Raw genomic sequence first — 23,864 nt, forward strand, 5'->3', positions numbered from 1 at the left:
CTATCTGAAATACCATGTAGGCCTAAAGGACTAAGCCTCCAAAGTAAAATTTAGAGTTTTATAATAAAACTGGGATCCCCCAAAGCTCCACAGTTAAGCGGCTAAGTCGGTTTTTAACTTTTTACCACATTATTTTCGCTCAGTTAAAACTGAGACTATTGGTTTAATACTAGTCTCAGGTTAAAATGATCAGAAGACCCCCTTGACAGATAAAGTGTTACTAGTAGTAGTAATATTATGTAATCATAGTAATTTTTTTTTTAAAAGAAGAACAAAATTAAAATTTTACCAAAATCATACATTATGTCTTTTATCATCAATCTCCAAAATAGGAAAGATAAGTGGTCTATCGTAAAACCAAATTTATCGAACGTAATCAAAACAATAAAATAATTATTTGGCCAAAACAACAACAACAAACAAACACTTGGTTGTCCCTGCCCCTTTGAGGGATTCTGATTTTCGCCAGCTAAGAGCTGGTTATCTAATTCAGAGATCGTCTTTGTTTGCTAAAGAGATTACGGGGTACTAGCATTGGTTTGAATTACTTAGCGGAACTTTTTATGGTGAAAATATAATGTAAGACCTGTTATTCGATTTGTAAGAAAAAGAAAGTATGTTTTGCCGTTTCAATGAATGAAAACGAGTGAGAATTTCAAAAGTTATGGTTTGAAGGAAATAATAGTTATATGCCAGGCCTATAATAGTTTCCACAGCATATCAACGAAAGAAAATGATAGTAGGCCCTATCCTTGTTATCATGCGTTCTTAGATTTACATTTGCAGACCTCTTGGAGATCAGCACAGCATGAGATGTGAGTGTATTGATAACATGATTAAAACCTTTATGGACGTAAAAGTCAAAGTAAAACTATCCTATATCCTGTATCGTTTTATGGATAATAAAAATTCCCTTTAAAAGGGAAGGCCAGCCTCAATGCAGAAGAGGTCTTGTAAATAGTTTGGGTCACCGTGAAAGGCATTTTTTAGGATCACGCTTACATCCATGTTACATGACAGTTCACCAAACCATCAATGGTGATAACATGCACACTGAAACAGCAAAAAACATTAACTCCTAACTCCTGTCATCTCTTTAATTCATTACTCCAAATTGTTCTGCATTTTTGTCTTTACTGCTCTACCCATGCTTATTATTAAAATCAAGAAATACACTGCAGTTGTTAGTTAATTCGCTATGTAAACTCAACTTACATGCACATTTTATTTTCAAATGATTTTATATTATTTCGCAATGTATAGTTTACTATAATAGTGGCAAGCACATGATAAAGGACTGATCATTCACTACAATCTTCACTTTTAAACTGTATTTTTTGAATGTGTTGATTGTTAGTCCGAAACTCCTGCAAAGCTATGGACATGGCATCTTACCTACTCCATTCTGTAATAGTCTGCATTGTGTGTTTTCTCAGTCTTCAATCATTTTGTTGAATGTAATTTTATGAATCAAATAAAAAAGATAGAAAGTGGCTTCACTTTAGTATGTGTCATTTTACAGTATTTTTTACAGTATTTATAATAAAGTAAGACAATAATTTATTTATTTTCTATAAGTGTCAAAATATGGGATATATTGTTCAATATTATAGCTAGCCCCTAAAAACTTTATTTTCCATCGGATTTTTCCCGTTGAAAAGACAAAACTGATGTTAAAGATAGCAATAACATTTTGAGTCAATTTTATCCATAAAATGATACAGGATAGGATAGATAATTACTTTGACTTCAATGTGGTCCATATAATGAAGATTTTGATTCTACAACATTATTAGATCTATTATCAACATATCAATTATGCACTCACAGGTAACCAAACATCATGCTATGCTCAGTAGTCCACTGATATGACCTCGTTCCAGTGATCATTCCCCGCTAATTACTAATTGTTGACCATGTCATTTTTTTGATATGCTGATTGCTGAACAAGTTTATGTTTATATGTGTAGGCCTAACCTATGATAACTTTTTAAGTCATAATTAATTCAAACATAACTTTGGCAATACTCAATCGTTTTCGTTCGTTGAAACGGCAAAACATACTTTCTTTTCCTTGCAAATCGAATTAGCAGACATCAAAAACATTTCCACCACAAGAATTAAAAAAATAATTCATACCAATAGAAGAAGGCTATAATCTTAGCTAATCTTTAGTTCACACAAATCTCATCTCAGAATTAGATACCAGCCCTATGGGCTGGCGAAAATGACTTAAAATGTCATTTTGAAATAATTGATATCTTAAACATCAGTTTTGTCTTTTCAACAGGAAAAATTCGATGTAATTTCAGGGCCTATTTTTGATATGGGTACAATTCATATACATGTAGGCCTATTGAACAATATCAGTCTTTGTACATTTTATAATGTGCTATGTATAAATTGTGAATTAATATATAAATTGATATAAAACTAATGTGCATGTATAAGGCAAGTAGGATGGCAGTTTTTTTCTTTTTTTCTAAAAACTGAATTTCTTTATATTATTAATGAGCTAAGGGTAGTCTAAAAGGAAAAAAAAAAAAAAAGACAGAACAATTTGGAGTAATTAATTAAAGAGTTGACAGGAAGTTATCGGAGTTAATGTTTGGTTTTTCTGTGTGCATGTTCTTATCATTGATGCCGGACATTTATGGTTTGGTGCAGGCGGCGAATGGCATGATAGAGCCGGCAGCTTGTGAAACCGCCCGGCCGTATGGCATTTTCCAAATACTCGGTCATTATCGAACCCCCATGGTTTTAGCTTGTATTTATATTATTTATTAACATATAGGCCTATTTGTTTGTGAAATTTCAAGCGTTTTAAATTTTCAAAATAATCCCATTATTGGTGGGCTGTCATGGAACATGATGGATCATAAAAAGAGTGATCCTAAAAATGCCTTCCACCCAAACTAATTACAAGACCTCTTCTGCATTGAAGCTGGCTTCCCCTTTTAAAGGGAATTTTTATCTTCTTCTTTTATTTCTTGCATAAAAGTGGAAAATTAAAGTTAACATATTGGCAATATAATTTGCTTCCTCCTCTTAATGATCAATTTTGCATTGTAGAAAAAAATAAAAATAAAAAGAGTTCTCCTCTTTTTAAAGTTTTTTTTCTGTCAGTGTAGTTTTTAGCTGTGGGACTACTATGGAGTGCAGCCTGTAGTGTAGAGGTGTATCTTACTGACTTGCTTTTAATACTGACTTTCTAACCTTTTATAATTTTATAATATATAGTTACCCTTTGGCTCTAAAATCATAATTGCAAGACTCTGAATTTGTAAATAGACCCTACCGAATACTGGCCACTCGTCCTTTATATTTAAATAAAAGTCTCCCCTCCATAAAGTACCACGGGGCAATTCACAAAATAATACCATAACACATGTGATATGCTGAGGAAGCCTGATTACCTATTTAAAATAGCTGAGTGGAGGGTTTTCAATGAAATATTTTTTCACGTCAGTGAAATGATGCCATTGCCCCCACATCTCATATGCACAGTTTATCTCTTACATATCCTGTGTCTTGAATAGCTATATAGCCCAACCCTGTGGTTAAGAGGCTAGGAAATAATTCCTAATATATCATACCCTAGTTTGTATGCCTTTTATCTAATCTTGCCCAACATGACAACTTACTATTTAGCCCTTAAACCCAGCAAAGAGTCTGCTCAGTGTAGGAATTTGTTATCCTTTTTTTTTAATAAATATGTTTGCAATTGGCTTATAGCCATCACATGCTGATAATACACATAACTGATTGGTTAATCAAACTAGCAGGTCATGGTCAGGCCTAATCACAAAGTAAACATATCATCTGTATAGAAAACTATGCAGCAGGCGACTTCAGAAAAAGTTCAATATAACTACATTGCATAAAACTAAGTCCATTATCTATAGTTAATTGGTCAAATGTTTATTGACTCTTGTAATAACCCATGTGTAGGCATATAAACCTGTATAATATTGGTGTTCATAAAAGCAGGACTATGAGACAAATATCCTGACCCTGACAAAAGCTATAGCAAGAGCAAATGGCTGGGTAAATTGTTTACTTCAGTGATAAGGCATCTTGCATACATATGTACAATTTTCATTTTATTTTATTTATTTTATTTATTTATTAGACTCTTCGTAGTTTATAGCCAAATTTGTTTCCTGTAGGTGGCTTAATAAAAATTCCTTTAAAAAAGGAATGGGGCGCCCAATGTGAGCTTGGTCGTGATGTATTGAATTTCATGGTGTTTAAATTTGGTATTATTATCTCATGAAACCCGGTGACACCTCATTATAGAAATGAGACCTGTTGATAGGTTGTAAGAGAGGATAGCCTTTTCCAGGCACGAATTGGCCATATATAAAGAAAGTTTTGCTACTTTGCAACGCAATAAAAACCCTAAATGCAAAATGAGATCCTGTAGGTGGCTTCCGAGGTGGCTTAAAAAACTAAAAAAAAAAAAAAAAACTTAAAAAATTTAAAAAATATTGTTTTTCAGAGTCAAGACACATGTATCATTATTAAGCCTCATATCACTTATTTATTGTCGAATAAGTGCAAATTCTTGTTTGTGTAAAAACTGAAGCATCATATGTGTACAAGAATATTTGAATATTAACTGTACATCATATGTAACGATTCGTGATACCCAATCATGCTTCAGTGGTTTAGGAAGCAGAGAATTTTATTTCAATTTTATATACGCCAAAATATTTTCTGAATAATAAAATTAACACTGAATTGATGGCGGAAATTTTATGTAAATTTTACCAAGGTTCCTACTAAAGATTACTGTTTCGTCTTTATGGGAATTTAACTTTGGGGACCTACGTGGACTACGAATCCAGTCTTACAAGAAAAATGGTAGGCTGACTAGGCTCCCTACCTTGCAGAGCATGTGCATGCACGAAATCAATTGTGTATGTATCATAGGTAGCTCTTGATCAGAGCCCTCGCAGTACCTTAGAAGATCCAGAGATCCCCAAGTAAAATAAACCCAAGCAAGTGACTAGTATTAGTAAAGAAAATGTATATAGGCCAATCCATTCTGTAAAAAATTAATACCACTCCCATGCATCACCCAGCAGTACATGTATTTGTACAGAGCTTGCCGAAGGCAAGCTTCACTATAGGCAAGTCACCAACAAGTCAAGTAGGACCACTTATAGATCACTGTCTACCTGAGATATTGGTCTACCCCACACACCAACCGCGAAAATCCAGTGACCGACGCGCCAGCCGGTCTTTACTATAGTGTCAGAGGGCATATGGCATGGTTTTTTCATTTTTTCTTTCAATTGGATGGAAAATAGGTTGGCTTTGGAGCAAAGCTATATCATAGGCCCCTCGTATTGTTTGTATGCGCCTGAGAATTCAACAATATTAATAATGGTAGCGCTACACATTAATGTTTTTAAGCAGATAAAATTCCAAAATATGGTACGTTTTCTGTCTTTGCTTGTCACGTGGTATGTTGAAGTAATGAAGTAATTGAAGTTGTGATTATTTATATGTTCAAATTTTCAAGATGGCTCCAACGCAACAAGTCAGTTCAGTTGGCCGAGCGGTAAACATGGTAAAGGCGCTGGTAATATGCCGATACGATCCATGAAAATTTAAAAATTTTAAATTTCATATTATGAAATGCGCCTGGAAGAATTTATGTATGACGAAGAGTGGTGTGGGTCTATAGGTTCATCCCCTGCAAAATGGTGATCCCCAGCCCGACTTGGGTCTTCACTCTTCATTCTAGCTTGTGCGAAGATTTTGTTTTTATATGCCTATTTGTTTAAAACAGCATCACACTCACTCCCACAGCCCACACCCCCACACACAATAGTATAGACATATGATATCCCTATTATCATTGATTAAATATTTTGAGCTCAAAATGTAGAAATATACACTTTGAGCTCATCTTATAGCTATACATGTAACAGGGCAAGGAAAGAAATAGACAGGTGTCAATTATAAAAACCTTGAATATATTTACATAAACAAAGTCAAGTAAAACGCAAGTGTGGACAACTCAGCTTGGTCGTGTTTACTCCAGAAAACTCAAGAAACTTGCCAATTTTAGAAAAGAAGTTGCATTGCGTTCGAAACACTAGCATTTGTGAGTCAAGTGCAGTAAAAACATGCAAGTTTCCCAATCCAAAACTTGCAAGTTCTTAAACTTGCATTTTGATTTTTACTAGGTTTAGTGGGGTCAATTTGTGGTCTGAAAGTGCAGTCGTGAACTTATTTTCCTTTCAAATAATAATCCCTCACTCAGACATCAGTATGATACGAGTGGTTATTTGTTTTGTTTTATCGAAGAAATGAGCACATGATACAGACAAGGTATTATTAATTGCACCATTCGATCCATGCAACATGTATTTATTTTTGGTAACAATAAAGGATATACCTAGATTTGGAAGATGTGTGTGCACTTTATTATTACTTTATTCATGTCGTATTTTATTCATACATGTCGTATGTATACGGACGTTGAAACTTTAAAAAGTAACAGTCCCCAAGACCCCAACGAATTTAGATATGAGCTCTTTAATGTCCACTCCCCAATCAGGGAATTCCTTTTAACAAAGGAGCACCTACGTAGTACAAGGTACTGCAGCAATTAGGCACCATAGGCGCGACAAGGTCGCACTCGTTCTACTTGCTGTGGCTTCATGTATTTATCATGTAGCCTATTATAAATATATCTATTTCATTCAAATATAGGTATGTATTTAATATAAAAACAACATTTGAGGCTTTAGGTATTTTAGTCTCAGCTCAAACCAAAGTAAGAAAGTTTGAATTCTTATGTACCGTAAACGTTCGCGCACATGGGCTCCTTTGCCTTGGGGTAAATTTCATGTACAAAGAGAGAGCTACCTCCTCTAAAATCACAACAAGAATTGAGGGTATGCGCATGCCCTTATTTGCTGGTGGGATTTTTGTAGGAGGGCACTTTAAGTTTGTGTCTAAAATACCAGTTATATCAAAGGGGCCCATAGCGCCATTAGGCGAACTTTCTACGGTATATCCATTGACAATACAACAATATTCGAGTTGTAAAGTAGGGAAAAAAGATCTAGGCCTCAAGAAAGAAAGAACAGGAATAAATAAAGAATAATTAAGGACATAAAGAAAGAATTTTGCCCTAATGAATTTTTAGAAAGAGCTGAAGCAAGAAACTGAGTTTCACAATACAATCCTTTTATAGTTCGAAATGTGTGCTGCCGACAAGAGTATGCGTCCCTTTGTGTGGTTCAGTTCATGGACCTAAAGACCCGATTTAACAAGAATGTTAAAATTATGTTACCTAATCAAACATTTTTTAGGCCTAATATAGAAACTAGTAGGCCTACATACCACATATTGTTATTGAAAACCCGTAAGGAGAACAGCAACCCTTCACAAAAGAGATGCTTAATTTTAGTGGTTACCTAGGATACCAACACCAGTGACATGCGCAAAGGGACAGGGGATGTGCCCTTCCCCTTTTTGTCAAAAGTTCGGGGAAATAATGCACCCAATCGGGGGAAACTGGGGAATTAGTTATTAAATTTTAAAACAGTCAGAGAATCGAGACCCCTGAACCAGACTTTGAAAACCTGCGTACGTTACTGCCAAAGACCTATATTTACATAAACAAAGTCAAGTAAAACGCAAGTGTGGACAACTCAGCTTGGTCGTGTTTACTCCAGAAAACTCAAGAAACTTGCCAATTTTAGAAAATAAGTTGCATTGCGTTCGAAACACTAGCATTTGTGAGTCAAGTGCAGTAAAAACATGCAAGTTTCCCAATCCAAAACTTCCAAGTTCTTAAACTTGCATTTTGATTTTTACTAGGTTTAGTGGGGTCAATTTGTGGTCTGAAAGTGCAGTCGTGAACTTATTTTCCTTTCAAATAATAATCCCTCACTCAGATATCAGTATGATACGAGTGGTTATTTGTTTTGTTTTATCGAAGAAATGAGCACATGACACAGACAAGGTATTATTAATTGCACCATTCGATCCATGCAACATGTATTTATTTTTGGTAACAATAAAGGATATACCTAGATTTGGAAGATGTGTGTGCACTTTATTATTACTTTATTCATGTCGTATTTTATTCATACATGTCGTATGTATACGGACGTTGAAACTTTAAAAAGTAACAGTCCCCAAGACCCCAACGAATTTAGATATGAGCTCTTTAATGTCCACTCCCCAATCAGGGGATTCCCTTAACAAAGGAGCACCTACGTAGTCATGGTAGTACAAGGTACTGCAGCAATTAGGCACCATAGGCGCGACAAGGTCGCACTCGTTCTACTTGCTGTGGCTTCATGTATTTATCATGTAGCCTATTATAAATATATCTATTTCATTCAAATACAGGTATGTATTTAATATAAAAACAACATTTGAGGCTTTAGGTATTTTAGTCTCAGCTCAAACCAAAGTAAGAAAGTTTGAATTCTTATGTACCGTAAACGTTCGCGCACATGGGCTCCTTTGCCTTGGGGTAAATTTCATGTACAAAGAGAGCTCCCTCCTCTAAAATCACAACAAGAATTACGGGTATGCGCATGCCCTTATTTGCTGGTGGGATTTTTGTAGGAGGGCACTTTAAGTTTGTGTCTAAAATACCAGTTATATCAAAGGGGCCCATAGCGCCATTAGGCGAACGTTCTACGGTATATCCATTGACAATACAACAATATTCGAGTTGTAAAGTAGGGAAAAAGATCTAGGCCTCAAGAAAGAAAGAACAGGATTAAATAAAGAATAATTAAGGACATAAAGAAAGAATTTTGCCCTAATGAATTTTTAGAAAGAGCTGAAGCAAGAAACTGAGTTTCACAATACAATCCTTTTATAGTTCGAAATGTGTGCTGCCGACAGAGTATGCGTCCCTTTGTGTGGTTCAGTTCATGGACCTAAAGACCCGATTTAACAAGAATGTTAAAATTATGTTACGCCAATCAAACATTTCTTAGGCCTAATATAGAAACTAGTAGGCCTACATACCACATATTGTTATTGAAAACCCGTAAGGAGAACAGCAACCCTTCACAAAAGAGATGCTTAATTTTAGTGGTTACCTAGGATACCAACACCAGTGACATGCGCAAAGGGGACAGGGGGATGTGCCCTTCCCCCCTTTTTTTGTCAAAAAGTTCGGGGAAATAATGCACCCAATCGGGGAAACTGGGGAATTAGTTATTAAATTTTAAAACAGTCAGAGAATCGAGACCCTGAACCAGACTTTGAAAACCTGCGTATGTTACTGCCAAACACCTATATTGTACATGTAAAACATCATAGATGACTTGGAATAAATGCAGATAAAGCAAATATAATGAAACCTTTAGAACAATAAACACCTATACAAGCCTAACACAACTCTAAAAACCCTAACATGGAATTCCAGAGTTTTTGGTAGTCAATTGAAAAATTCCAACTTATTTGTGTAATTTTAGATACCCTCTATAGAGGGCGATGGAATTCCAGATTTTTTTGTTAAGTCAATTGAAAATTCCAACTTTTTTTTTGATAATTTTTAAAAACCCTCTATACCCCTCCATGGAATTCCAGACTTTTTTGCTAGTCAATTGAAAAATTCCAACTTTTTATTTGAGTATTTTTAGAAATCCTCTATAGAGGGCGATGGAATTCAGATTTTTTTGGTAAGTCAATTGAAAATTCCAACTTTTTTTTGACAATTTTTAAAAACCCTCTATACCCTCCATGGATTTCCAGATTTTACATGCACTAAACAGGGCCGGAAATCCAGGTTTTTTCCTCAAGTATGCTTTGGAATTCCAGACATTTGAGAAAAAAACAATTTTGCCCTCTATAGGGGGGGTGCATGTTTTATCTGGAATAGCCCAATGTGTGTGAGAAATTTTTAAGCCAGCTGGAATTCTTTATGTAGTAATTCTTTATGCAACATTTATATCAACATTAACGAAAAAAGATATTTACAAATACTGAGCATCATCTTACATGCAAGCTTTCATTTTCAAAACCGTGCAGGTTTTCAAATTTGAACAAAACCTAATTAAATGTTTTGCAAGAAACAGGTTGTTTAAAAAGAACGAAAAGGATTTCATAGAACAAAATATGAAGCCCATTGATAGTTTAACCACTAGTGCGCACGCATTGTGTTGAATGATCTTTCTTTCAAACTTGGAATGAAGTGAATTGATACATGCGTTATGTAATCGCTCATTTCTTCGCCATCAGTCAACCGATTCCAGTCAAATTGGCGTATAAGATGCAGAATAAAATGGGCTACACGCTGATGTTTAGATTTTTGAATTCTGATGTCTATTTTTCGACTTACGTCCAAATTTATTTGCCCGGTAATTTTTTCTGGGACACCCTGTACATCGTTGTACGTGTCAAATATTGTTTGTTCCATGAATGACTTCACATGGTTATTGTATTTAAATTTTATTTATACCGTACTATTTGCTTTTATTTAAAGATGGGCGTACATGGCTACATGTGAACATGTGTGGAGGCATTTGACAACATTTAAGATCACAAATTGAGAGCAATTTGACACAGGTAATATTTTGCTTAAAAAGTAATTTACATAATATCGACATAATTGGCTCTAGTTTTGAATGGCCATTCTACTTGACAATTCATGGGTATCAGTATAAGGCCTACTATTAAAAATAGAAACATTGAATAAGGCACGTTGTTCAAAATTTTCTATTATAGCTTTCCAGTGACACTAAACATGCTAAAAAACAAGAAATGTCTTTAAAAAAGACAACGCAGTGGATAAAGACAATTTGTCATATTTTCACACAGATACTGTTAACGTCTTGGTGTTTTGAATGAAAGAGCTAGCTATAGAAACTTTACAATTGTTTATAACGGAGAAGTCAAAAATGAAAAATCGGTACAAAGCTATGTAGGCTAAATGAAGCTTGAAATTGGTTATGAACATAAAACAATACATGTACATATGATACAAATTATGCAAAAATAGGTTATCAGTATAAAGTTATTTACTTTATCAATAGAAGCAAAAGAAGCGTTAAAGATTAGCTAGTAACTAATTTATAATATAAGTCGGAAATTTTGTTTTCGTATCAAGATGGGCCAACTCGTAATGTTCAACTAAAAAGTACTTAGCCTATTTCATGAAAATGCATGGATTATTATCAAAAGGAACTATTTGTGTTTGATCAATTCATGAAGCAATTCACAATTATTTTTGTGCAAAATCTCTCTAATATGGATTATTCATTCGTTTTTCTTTCATTTTATTTCCATAATTTGCATAAAAATATGCACTTCAATACATCAAAATCCCATCAAACGAATCATGGAGGAGATGATCAAAATAAAATGAAATAGAAATTCCTTTTAAAAGGGAAAGCCGGGCTCGGTTGAGAAAGAGTCTTGTTAATAATTATTAAACCTTTTTATCGTAATTGATCCTAATTCAAGTGTTTTGAATTCAAGGAGTTGAATGTTTTAATGTAGCTAGCAATATTGACCATTGTTATTCTTGCAAGAGATGACACCTGTTTTTCATTTTGCAATTGGTTTGAACTGCTTGATTGTTAGCACTTGCACTTGTTATGGTATATGGCATCTTTGAATGATTGATATGACTGGACGAAATCCGATGAATTCATGTGCACGTTATCCGTTGTCATTCAAGCTGGATGTTCCTTATAAACATTTCCTTTAAAGAGATAGCAAGGATATTTTTTCCCGAAGAAATAAACTTTCACTTGAAATCCCACGATCAAAGATAACTGTAATTTTTAAAAATAATACACTACACTGTAGGTCCAGTGATGATGCCAAAATGATTGGGCTATTTATTTATAATAATCTTTACTTGAGAATTGGTTCAGGTCGGATGTGTGGCATGAAATCACGTCCGTTCTCATGGTCATTATCATGATTATGGGAAAATGGAACTCATTTAAAACCATTAAAATGAGATAAAAACACAATGATTATTCACTCTTAAAAAAGAAATTATTTTCATCTCTGATGTATCGAACCAGAAATAGCACACTGATAAGACAAGCAAAAAACAGCAATTACGCAATAAGATGTCGCCGTCGAATTTTGTTATATGTACAACTATAAATTTCAAAGTGTTTCGGTGCTTCAAAACAGTAGCAAATACAGAGCCGGATTTGCCTTTTTTGGGGGGGGGGGTTAGTGCACTTAAGGCATGTGCACAAAAATAAGTGACCAAGTGACTAAGTAATAGGGGCCTATATACTATAAGGTCGACAGTGGCGGCAGAAGCATTGCAACTTACGATTTTACTATACGGTGTGTCATAAGTCTGTTCCTCCCCCCATAGGAAAACCATTTTAACATGCTTGAAATTAAACTTACACAATTAATTTGATATTAATTTGTTACTGGTTATTGTTTTGGATTAATATAAATGTCACTTAGCAATTTATTTGAAGTTGTTGTCTTTTTATGGTCGATAATCTCCGAAAGTCTGCAAACCTCTGTTATAGTGAGGGAGTGAGAGCCCTAGATAGGGTGTCTGCTGGAATTAATTCCTCAATCGACAATTTTTGTACTGGTAGACGTGGCTTCAATTATTCAATCACATATCCAAAATCGACCAAAATCCACCCTGGGCAAAAATATCTACAGGCATTTGAAAATCACTATTTTACAGTAAAAATACACAAATCACGAACGTTTCCGACTATTAAGCCGCATTTACGCAAACATGGTTAACGCGTCCACGCTTACTGTTTTGTATTTGCGTTCGCGCAACAAGTGAGCGTGTTGGCGTTGCATACTGCGTAAACCAGAGCGTCACATCACGCAACACACGAAGTCGGTGTCTAATTGATCGCCACCTTGTGCAATAATTTGTCGCTCGGATGACATAGTGGCGTATCACAAAAATGGCCATTTTGAGATAATCACGTTTAAAGTTTTTGCAACTTTTACCCATTTGTCATACCTGAATCAAAATGTCCCCATTTGTTGAATGGATACGAAAAAATAAATATTTAAGTAATACATTTTATGTATAAAATACATTGATGTCATTCACCAATTGTGATTAGGCCTAGTCATTAAACCTATGCCTATACGTCATTATAGTATAGGCCTACTAAACGTCTAATCAATTTAGACCTTACATAGGTCTATAAATAAGCCCATAGCCATTAACACTAATACGGCCTAAATAAATACAAACTTATCAGAACGGTCGACAAGAATGTCAAAAAGTATAGGACTTTGTTATGAAAAAAGTTATTATAGGTTTACAACTACATGGTAGAGGCCAGACTAGATCGGTAGGCCTATATCAGACATTACAAGAAGCCTTCAACGGAAATTAATAGTTATCTAGACCTAAGTATCTCGTGGATTGGCTTTCTCTCATATCCCCTCTTTTTTTCATTCTTTCCGTGCACCTTTATTCCGTTTTTTAACCAGTTGGTTCGATAACCATTTAGCATGTTTAGTTTAATACCTAATAAGTCTAAAACCATTGGTCTAATAAATTATAACCCATTTCGTCTACAAACCACTTGGTCTACAAACCATTTGGTCCAACAAGCATTTAGTCTGCTAAGGGACGCACCATTAGATATCAAGGGGGGGCTGGGTAGTTGGGGTCGTGACAAATTTTTTTTTTTTAGTACCTCGGTGAAGCAAATTTTTTTTTTAGCCCCTGGATGAAGCAATTTTTTTTTTCAACACCTCGGAGAGACAAAAATTTTTTTTTTTTGCAATCGTAAAGTCCTATAATTTTCAACAATTTGTTTGTCGAGTTGTCAAATTTTGTCCATATTTTTGATCATTTTTACGTTTTGTAGCACCTAAATTTCGAGTGCCACAAAAAACATCAATATTTTTATGTGTAAAAACTTTCTTAAAGTATAATGAACGTCTGTTGGCGCGAAAAATTTTGGCATATTGAAGCTAAACTGGTGAAATATGGTATAAATGTACAATAAATGCGCGCGAAGCGCGCAAAAATTGGGGTTTTTCAAATTAATTTTGTCAGAAACCCACATACATGCGTCAACATTGGTGATGCTTGTATGGACCACCCCTAGCAAATATTGGCCCCCCGGGATCTACGCCTATGCTCTCAATCAGTCATGTGGCCCCGGCAGGCACAGATTTCTATAATAATTTTGACATTGGGGTGGAATTTGGTGAAAATCTGTGAAGTAGAGCGAATCAAGTGTTTTCACTCACAGATCCGGCTCACATATTAATAACTTTTCACAATCAAATGCGCACAAAATACGTACCAGTTCGGAGCTAAAATAAATAAAAAAAAAAAAAAAAGGAGCAAATTCGCGCGAAGCGTGAAAAATTTTGCAATATAAAAGCTATATGAGGTTAATTTTTCTTCACTAACTGTGACAAATTTTTTTTCACCCTTGACATCAAATCTTTTTTTTTTTCTGGTCCAATGTGGAGCAAATTTTTTTTTTTTTAGTCTGAGGTGGAGCAAATTTTTTTTTTTGCTCAGATGGTGCGACAAAATTTTTTTTCTTCAAAAAACTACCCAGCCCCCCCCCCTTGGTATCTAATGGTGCGTCCCTAACAGTTTGGTCTAGGCCTAGGCCCTACGGTTAGTCTATAAGCCTATATGCAATTTGCTAATGCAGTAGATTTATCGTGTTTTTATTTTGCTAATGTATAATATAACTGACGGCCAAATAGTATCTATGACTATAGGCCTACGTATTTACCTGCTGGCACACTACACGCTTATAGCCTACATGTGATAGGCCTATCGCGTGTGTTTGATACTAATTAGGCCTATACCATAATCTATGATTATACAATAGGCCTAAATGTTGATCTGTTGATTAAAATAATTGTTGGCAATATTATCCGAAATCAGTTTAATAGGTCCTTATGGTAATTTAATGTTATTTTGTTTTCGGGAAGAAATGTAAGCAAGAGTTATTAAACGTGAACACAGGGCCGTCGCTATAGACCAATATGATTGGGGGTGTACAGCATGTTTTGCCGACGGAAATATATGTGAATTGTACACCCAATTTTTTTAGTGTGTGTGTGGGGGGGTGTTAGCGGTCCAATTTGTTTCCGACATTTTTTTAATTAGTAACTACTATAACCATGATAACATTAATAATAGGCCTACGTTAACAACAGCACAATTTCGTATACACATTATACACATTAATCTTTTACATGACTCTGCCGACAAACACATAGCTTTGACTACATTTGCCGACAATCGCATGGTTTTGACAGCACAGTCCATTTTTGCCGACAAAAATTGTGTATTGGGAGGGGGGTATCACACCCCATACCCCCCTTCTAGCGTCGCCCCTGCGTGAACGTAGCCTATTAAGGCCCTATCATATTGATTTGATTGAAATGTTATCGCTCCATGAAATTGAGTCACTGACAATCGATGGCGGTTAAAACAACCTTGCTTGCTCAAATATTATTTCTAAGCGAAAGTTGACGGAACTTAGTTTAACCAGAGAAGATGATAAAAGAGGAGGTCGCTCGCTGCCCACATCAAATAAATAATGTGTGCATCCGCCTATTGATGGAAACAATGATCTAATCCGATTGATCAACTAATACGATAAGTGGCTTTGCGAGTCACGACTGTCTAGCTCTAAACGACGCATGCCCGGATATCAATTTGTTACGTCAGTTGACCGCGAAATATAATTTCTGTATTGTTTGGCATGACTGGCTGCTAAGTTTGACCCGAGATCCCTGTGAAAAAGACCCTCATTTTGGATCCAAATAACATTTTTGGACACGTTTGGACACAAAACGGGAGTATATGGAGAAACTGACACGAGTTTGAATTACTGATTACACTGGTTTTATGTGTCCGTAAACTGCCGCAAATATTCAAATAGTTATCATTTAAATTTGTTTTCCTTTGACCTTATATTAATTTGACTGGAAAATTAATTATGCTTGACTTTCCATAACTTAACAATTTTTTGATTTTTTTAATGGGAGTTGCGATATATATAATGCTTTTTTACTCGTTTAAAAATCATGGTCACCCTGGTTAGTATTATTTTTTGTTAACAAAAAAAGCATGATTTAACTGCAAAATTGGGACTTTAACGATGTACTTCCGTGTGTGGAATATTTTCTCCACTAGAGAGAACTACCAAATCAGACGAGCGTGTGGCGGATGAACAGATTACCACAAAGGAAGTTTCAAGTGGTGTTTTAAGTACCCCAAACAAAGAAAAGTGAATAGAGGTTAACTGTGGGTAATCGGATTATATGTTCGAGCGATCTCCTCTTTTCTCATCTTCTCTGGTTTAACCTATAGCTTTAAGGGGGTACTACACCCCTGGCCAATTTTGTGCCTATTTTTGCATTTTTCTCAAAAATTATAGCGCATTAGTGGTAAGTAAGATATGTATATTATAGAGGCCGGGACTACAACTACTGTACTGAAAATTCAGCAACTCAAGGCAAGTAGTTATTGATTTATTGATCAAATATTGGTTTTCCCTCATTTTTGACTGTAACTCCACAACTGTTGTCTGTGCTGAAATAAAATTTCAAGTGCAGTAGTTGTAGTCCTTGCCCCTATAATATACATATGTTACTTGTCACCAATGCGCTATTATTTTTGAGAAAAATGCAAAAATAGGCACAAAATTGGGCAGGGGTGTAGTACCCCCTTAATAGATTTATTTGTAGGCCTACAAGGACAGATTTGTAGTAGGATTGAAGTAAAAACGATTAGATTTTTATGATTGACAAATCCAGTTTCTACTCTACTTCTTCTAGACTTTAACCATCTTGGCAGTTCATGCTTTACGAGGGAAAAAGTGGTCAATCGGGATACGGGCTACCGGGGTACCGTACTATACACGCTACCCTGATAGGCCTACGATCCACTTAAAAGAACCAAACATCATGGAAGGTTTTGTGATCAGCCTAATTAGAGGGGCCCTACCCTCCCAGACAGAACAACAAAATAACTAAGCCCTTGTCTTTTTTCAGACATTGTAGGCCTATACGCTAAAACAGCCCTAAGTTTATTTGTATTTGCACCAATTTTGCGATCATTTATAAGAAATAAAAAAAGCAACTCTTCCTTTTTGTTTTTGTTTTAAAGACCCGGACTAGAGCCGAGGACGAGAGACATGTTTTTTGGTGTTTTTTTTTAAATATTAGACCTAGTGGGCTATAATAGCAGGCAGCGTATAGGTGCATAATATAATATTATTTAGACTAATACTAAATACGACACCTTCGAAATATCTTTTAAGCTATTATGCTAAAATTCCCAATTAATAATCCGCAAATCTAAGCTAATCTATTGGCAAAACAAACGTAAACAGTCCGCCGTCAATGAATGGCAAAATATATGCAATCAATGCTGCGAACCGTGTGTCAGCGGAAGGATAATAAATAAAATGTGAGTCAGCGCGGTAAACGGTATATGCGCACTATACGCAAAATTTGTCGCTCATGTGTCAGCGCGTAATGCCGTCGCGATAGCCGCGTGCGACCACGCTTCGCAATTGTATTTTGATTTACGTCTTCGGAATTAAACTTGCCCAAAGTTAGAATAAGTGCAACTTTCAAGGGTTATAAAAAATTTGCCCAAAGTAGATTTTAGTCGATTTTTGTTATACAATACTACAATATACTCTGCATCCATTGATACAAAAATCGTCGATTGAGGAATTAATTCTACCTAAACTGCCTTCACTCCCTGACTATTATTGTTGTTTTTCCATTGAAAATCAAGGTTTGCACACCTTTAAATCTGCCATAACATACAAAATTAGCTCTAAAATTCTAGAACAACGGCCGACATATTTTTTCGCTGCAATGAGCCTTAAGGTTCATTGCAGCTAATAGCCCAAAGGCAAATAAACAGAGGGGGTACTTCCATATTGAGGTTATGCTCCAGGGGAAGTCGGAATATAGGCGGAACGGACTTTCGACACACGGTATAGGTCATTTGTGCGAGAAGCGCGTGAAAAATTTCAATTTCAGATCATTTTAGCCCCAAATACGATGAATTCTGTATGAAATTGTGCAATTTTACCATATTTTGGTCCAAAACATGGTGTTTCGGGCTAAAAAGGAACATGCACATGACAATTTGGGGCCCCCAAATTTCGGGAGCCCTGGGCCCGGGCCCATCTGGCCGAATGGTAAATCCGGCCCTGGGTAAATATGCAAATTAGCTAATTATGAACTAGTATATTGCATTCAGTGCCTCGAGTCTGGTTCTTGAAGTATAGGCCAATGTAAAAATAAAAACTCTCTGTATCATTTTCAACTCAATGAAAACAGGAAACACTAAGTGCTTTTTAAAAGTTCCGTGACACATTTTATGGGATGTTGTACGCACAATTACCGGTATCAATAATAAAGAGGATTAAAACAAATTGAAAGCAGCTTTTTGGGAGACAGGATCCAGTAGATAGTTATCACTTAAAACAGATGATTGAAGTCGGATGTTTGCAAGTACAGAAATAATTATGAAAAAACGATACTCAGAATATAGGACTAAAATACATGTGTAGGCCTTCAGAACGCTTCAGGACTGACCATATATTGTTTTCACTTTGCAGGTGTATCACACATGGCTGTATAATCAGCACACCAAGCAAATCTTCCGAAGTTACGCACACGAAGTCAATTAAAATGACTCTCAACATCCTGATCAACATGATCAAACGCTTTCCACAACCCTGCCGAGTGCGTCTCTTCAACCATGTCAACACATCAATCGTTCTCGTTCTTTGTTTTGCCAATATATACCCAGTCGGATCAACGGACGGTGATGCAGACCCAAACGCCTGCAGTACCCTCTGCAGTTATCAACAAGACTACAGTAATGCAGATTGTACGGGTCTAGATCTCACTCAAATCCCTCAAATTGCAGGATTATGCAGACAAGCAAAGACGCTTGATCTAAAAAACAATAGAATTCTTGAGGTCCACTCAAATGACCTCATTGAATACGCGTCTCTGCAGTACTTGTACATAGGACATAATAGTATCAACGAAATATCTTCTAATATGTGTGGCAATGCTACTGGTCTTAAGCAACTGCAACTGGATAATAACAATATTAGGACCATATCCGCCAATGCATTTCAATATCTTCATTCTTTGGAAGTGCTGCCGTTAGACGTCAACGCTATCGCAGACCTTGAGCCTGGCGCGTTCAACGGATTATCTTCCCTTCAAATATTACAGTTAAATGATAACGATCTATCGGTCCTGCCACCAGGTATATTTATGAACTTGGACTCTTTGGGGACATTAAATATAGACAGTAATGATCTTGGTAAGATATCGGAAGAAGCGTTCACAGGTTTAAGGCAATTGGAACGCTTGAGTCTGAAGAAAAACAGCATATCTACAATCGAATTAGCAACGTTTAAAAGTTTAACCAATTTGAAAATTATTTTGCTAGATAACAACAACCTGACTTCGATCGACGCATTTCTGTTCCGCGGTTTAGCTCTAGAAAAAGTGAGTCTTGTCAATAATAATATCACAACCATAAGGAATTTACACGAATGGCTGGAGAAAGCAACCACGTTGTCAACTTTAGCGTTGTCAGGGAATCCATTACATTGTGATTGTAAGATGGAACCTTTAAGAGTATGGCTTAAAGAGAACGCATCGGAAGATGAATTGTCTACTTGTGCGTCGCCTGCCGAATTTCGAGGCATGCGATTGATGGACATAGATCGCAACCTGTGCCATAGCGTAATTGGATTGACTAGTCCGCTGTCGACTTCCCAAAGTCGGCAGGCATTAGGTGTTGGTGGTAGCAGCAAAAATAATGGCGGCACGTGGAAAATTGTTATAGTGGCGTGTGTTGTGTTTCTTGCTCTAGTTGCATTTGTTGGTGGTTTTCTGTTGATTAAAAAACGCAGAGACCATCAGCAACAAGAAGCGGAGGATCCCATTCAGTACAGTATAGTGCAAACATCACCGCATGATAATCACAGACATTATACTCATAGTGACAGACGAAGAATCACGTCGGAGACGCAACTGATGTCAGACGACAGCGGTGCTTATGAGAGCTACACTATCCCGCCAGACGCAAGAGGCTTGAACCCAGGACTGCATAGAAACGGGTTCGGTAATCGCCCTGCCCATCCTCACGCTCCATTAGTTAAGCAAGCAAGTACTGGTAGCGTCACGACATCGCCAGATATCACCATAGCTACTCCCGACGCGAACTCGCCAATCAAACCAAAGTTTTCAATAAGTGAACCAGGCATCCCCGAACTTGAACTAGAGTTTGATGACGACGGAACATGTACAAGTTTTGGGCAACCTGTGAATTCATCAGACCGAAATCCTCGGCGTAATTCACCGCCACAATATGCACCGCCACCGCCCCCAAGTCAGCAACACGTGTTCTCGCCTAGCCCTGTTGGCACAAATACGGGGTATCTGCCTTTGCCAATGCAAAGTGTCATAACATGACTTGCAAAGGACGGTGTTGAGATCGTGTAAGTCTTAAAATCAGTTTGCCTAGTTTAATTTTTGCTGCTGTTGGGATCCGGTCTAGTGCATTCAAACCTCTTGTGTTTAGCATTTGTCCACCAGCGACGCGTCGTAAAAATTGGTCGACGACGAGGAGCTGAAATGATAAATGTATCGACGACGTGGGCCAAAACTTCCAACGAGTGTTTGGAAAAGGGCTGCCCTTAATAAGAAACCGCTGAGCTGAAAACTTACTGGCATAGCCTTTTTACATACAATGGGCCGAAACTTCCAACGAGTGTTTCGAAAAGGGCTGCCCTTAATAAGAAACCGCTGAGCTAAAAACTTACTGGCATATATAGCCTTTTTACAAACAATAATCATTGTGTGCCATATTGCCATCAGCATGATCAGGAGAAAACAGTGGCGCACCGGCGCGACTCATGAGCGCAAGGTTGTAGGTTTGAATCCCGACAGTGCCGTCGTGTTGTGGACTTAGACAAGGTCCTATTTACCTCGAGACTGCCTTTCTCCACCCCGAGCTACCTAGCTAGCTGTAACGTAAATAAATGCTGGTATGTGCGGGAAGCTAGAACAGACTACCATAATCGGAGACTGAAGAAGACTAGTTTGCCTGTGACGATCAACTCCCCGGTGCCCGTGATTGGTTAGTAGCGCGTTAAAGGAAGGTTGATTCATCTGGTGCCTTCATCAGAGACAAGGAATTGCAGAAAATGGTGAAAAGTTACGGTACTTTTACAAGGCAATAAGCAACTTTTCTAGGCATTGTTGACATAGTGCCTTCTGGAAGGAAAATGTCAAATTACTTAGACCTAACTTTTGAGACGGTTTGTACTCACGCTATTTTACCTTTGCGTTCAGAAATTTCAATCATCACGTTAACGTCAGACCCAACGTCGCGGTTTTATCACTCGTTTAAAAGCCAACGAAAGGCCTACGGGGCAAGAGTAGCCAGGACCCAACATGTATAATAATGTTCAGTCTTGATTTATGACGCCGGATTTCGGCACTATCTGCTGTTTTGGAAGCTCGTTCGTTGCATGTCTTCCTATAGGCTATAGGCCCAACTGGTACAGATGGGTTGTTTGTCTCTTCCGAACTATACATATATTTTGCAGAACTACGCAAAGGACAACTTGTAGGAGAGGAACTGCATCAACAACGTTAAAATGTAGATTAACTTGTACCTGGCATTAAAAGTGTGACGTCCAAATTTCCAAAATGGCGAAATCGAAACTGGACATTGCAATTTAGTGATGGAGTAAGTAATTGATATGATACGAATTACGAATTTCGTTAGCAGCGCGTGCGCTATGTTAAATGTACATTGATTTGGTGCTACCGTTGTGTGCCGATTGGACAGGTCAAAATGGACTTCCCGGCCCATACAGCTTGCACTAGGATCCACAACATGCTCATCTATCGCGGGGCTCAGTTCTTTAACCTCAATACATTTTGTACATTCATTGAATGACCTTTGAAAATTTGAGTACAAAAACTCATACTCTGCAACAAATTTTGCTCTATGAGTGTTTAATTGAGGTTATTAAAATATGCTTTGGGATGAGGCCATTGTGGTCCCTAGTGTTGTGGCACCTTCGTAAACAAACCGTGACGAAGCCTTCTGGAAGATTGACAATACCTGTATAGACTATACATATAAGCCTACATGTATAATTTCATGCTTGCTTATAGCGCAAGTTAAAAACCTGGTAACTTTCTGCGTATAGGGGCGTACCGACCGAGGACAGTGATGCCAGTTTTCAGGCACTTGCCTGGTTTCCTACTTAATTGTAACTCCAAATTTCCGCACGTTTATTTAATTTCAGCCCATTTTGAGGCTTTAGAGCCCAAATCCGCGTACCTTTTGCCTTTTTTAGTTTTTTTTTCCTGCAAAGCCACTTCAGGCCACTATCATCCCTGCGAGGCCACAGAGGCAGGGACAGTCCCCTCCGTAGGAACGTCTCTACCAACGTGTTTGTCATGTTTTTAATATATGTTTATATATAAACAAGAGTCATGTGACACTTTTTAACTTTGTTTTAATTTTAAAAGTTGCAAGTTTTAATGGCGGAACTCCAAGTGGGTTTGAAGTGTGACGAACAAAATATTAATGTTTGAAAGTTGAGTTTTGTACAACTTCGCTTGATCAACAGTATAACGCTTTATCATGTTCATAGGCCTATATACCGTAAAACCCCGTCTACAAGGATATACCTAAGAAACGCCCTCAATAAAATTGGTTGCTTGTTGTATTTGGAGTTTGAACAAATATATACTGGCACTGGGTGGCTATGCATTCCATCTAAGTATGTTGTAACACCAATCAATTGTATTGACATAATAACGACTGTTTCGTATATCAGGATCGTATAGCTCAATTGATAGAGCGTCAGACTTTGAAACTGAAGACATGCTGAAGAGAGCATGGTCCGGGCACCGGTTCCGTTTTTCATTCTCGTTTAATTTTAACTTTTGACATGTTCTTTTATCTTTCTTCAAATCTACCTTTCTACTTTTAATTTTAGGTGTGTTTTTTTTGTGTTTTTTTTTGTTTTTTAGTTTTTTTATAGTTTTTTTTAGTAATTTTGTGGTTTTATAGAAACTAGTAAAAGCATTTATTCTAAATAATAGCGAAACCCACGGTTAGACAGATGTGTTGTAACTACTTGTCTGTCCTCGTCTTTGCAATAAAAACCTATGTTGCACCTTTGTGCCATCCCAATTCTTGAGGAATGGTAGGTAGGGTGCGTTTTTGGCTTAAGCACGATTTCTACTTGAAATGAAATCAAAATAAATATTGTTCTGTTGCCACAATTGCAGTTTTTTCAATAAAAAAAAAATAGATGAGGAATAATAATTATTCCATATTTGAATCTATTGTCCCATCAAGAATAGAGTGTCTTCAAAACTTCAATCAATTCATCTGACAAAGGAAACTATTCTGGTCATTCAATTTTGTTTCGCTTGCACCTGTTATATCACAGGCGTTGGTAGAGAAGGCACACTTCTCTTGTCTTCACCGAAGTAGTGATGTAAACACTAACATGATTAATTACCATAGCTAGCAATGGACATACACTATTTTTGTTCCACTTGAACCCATACTATAGGCTATTCGCTGTCGATGTGACGTAATTAATCGGATTAACTACCATAGCAATTGATGAATACAATTTCGAATATATAGCCCTGCACTTCATCGTTCACGTGGCACCTATGCATTAAACCATAGTTGTCAAAGAAATGCTAATCACTCGCCATGTAAGATTAGTATTTATGAAAAGAGTGGTATTCAATCTATGTTTGGTGACATACGCGGGTGATTAGTGCAATCTGCTTGATGGTAGTTATTGCGATTATTACGTCACTTCGAC

The 23,864-nt window shown here is 36.7% G+C and overlaps 1 protein-coding gene across 1 annotated transcript in view; it reads left to right on the forward strand.

Annotated features, from left to right (window-relative positions):
• The window catches only part of LOC140150512 (uncharacterized), a 34,852-nt gene extending 12,182 nt beyond the window's left edge, over positions 1 to 22,670 (forward strand). The window contains exons 2-3 of the mRNA XM_072172543.1: positions 10,478 to 10,560; positions 18,585 to 22,670. Coding sequence (XP_072028644.1) covers positions 18,658 to 20,466 — 1,809 coding nt within the window. The 5' untranslated portion in view covers positions 10,478 to 10,560; positions 18,585 to 18,657 and the 3' untranslated portion in view covers positions 20,467 to 22,670. The remainder of the gene's footprint in view (positions 1 to 10,477; positions 10,561 to 18,584) is intronic.
• Positions 22,671 to 23,864: the final 1,194 nt, after the last annotated feature.

The sequence above is a fragment of the Amphiura filiformis genome, chromosome 4, assembly GCF_039555335.1.
Source record: "Amphiura filiformis chromosome 4, Afil_fr2py, whole genome shotgun sequence".
Taxonomy (NCBI): Eukaryota; Metazoa; Echinodermata; class Ophiuroidea; order Amphilepidida; family Amphiuridae; genus Amphiura; species Amphiura filiformis.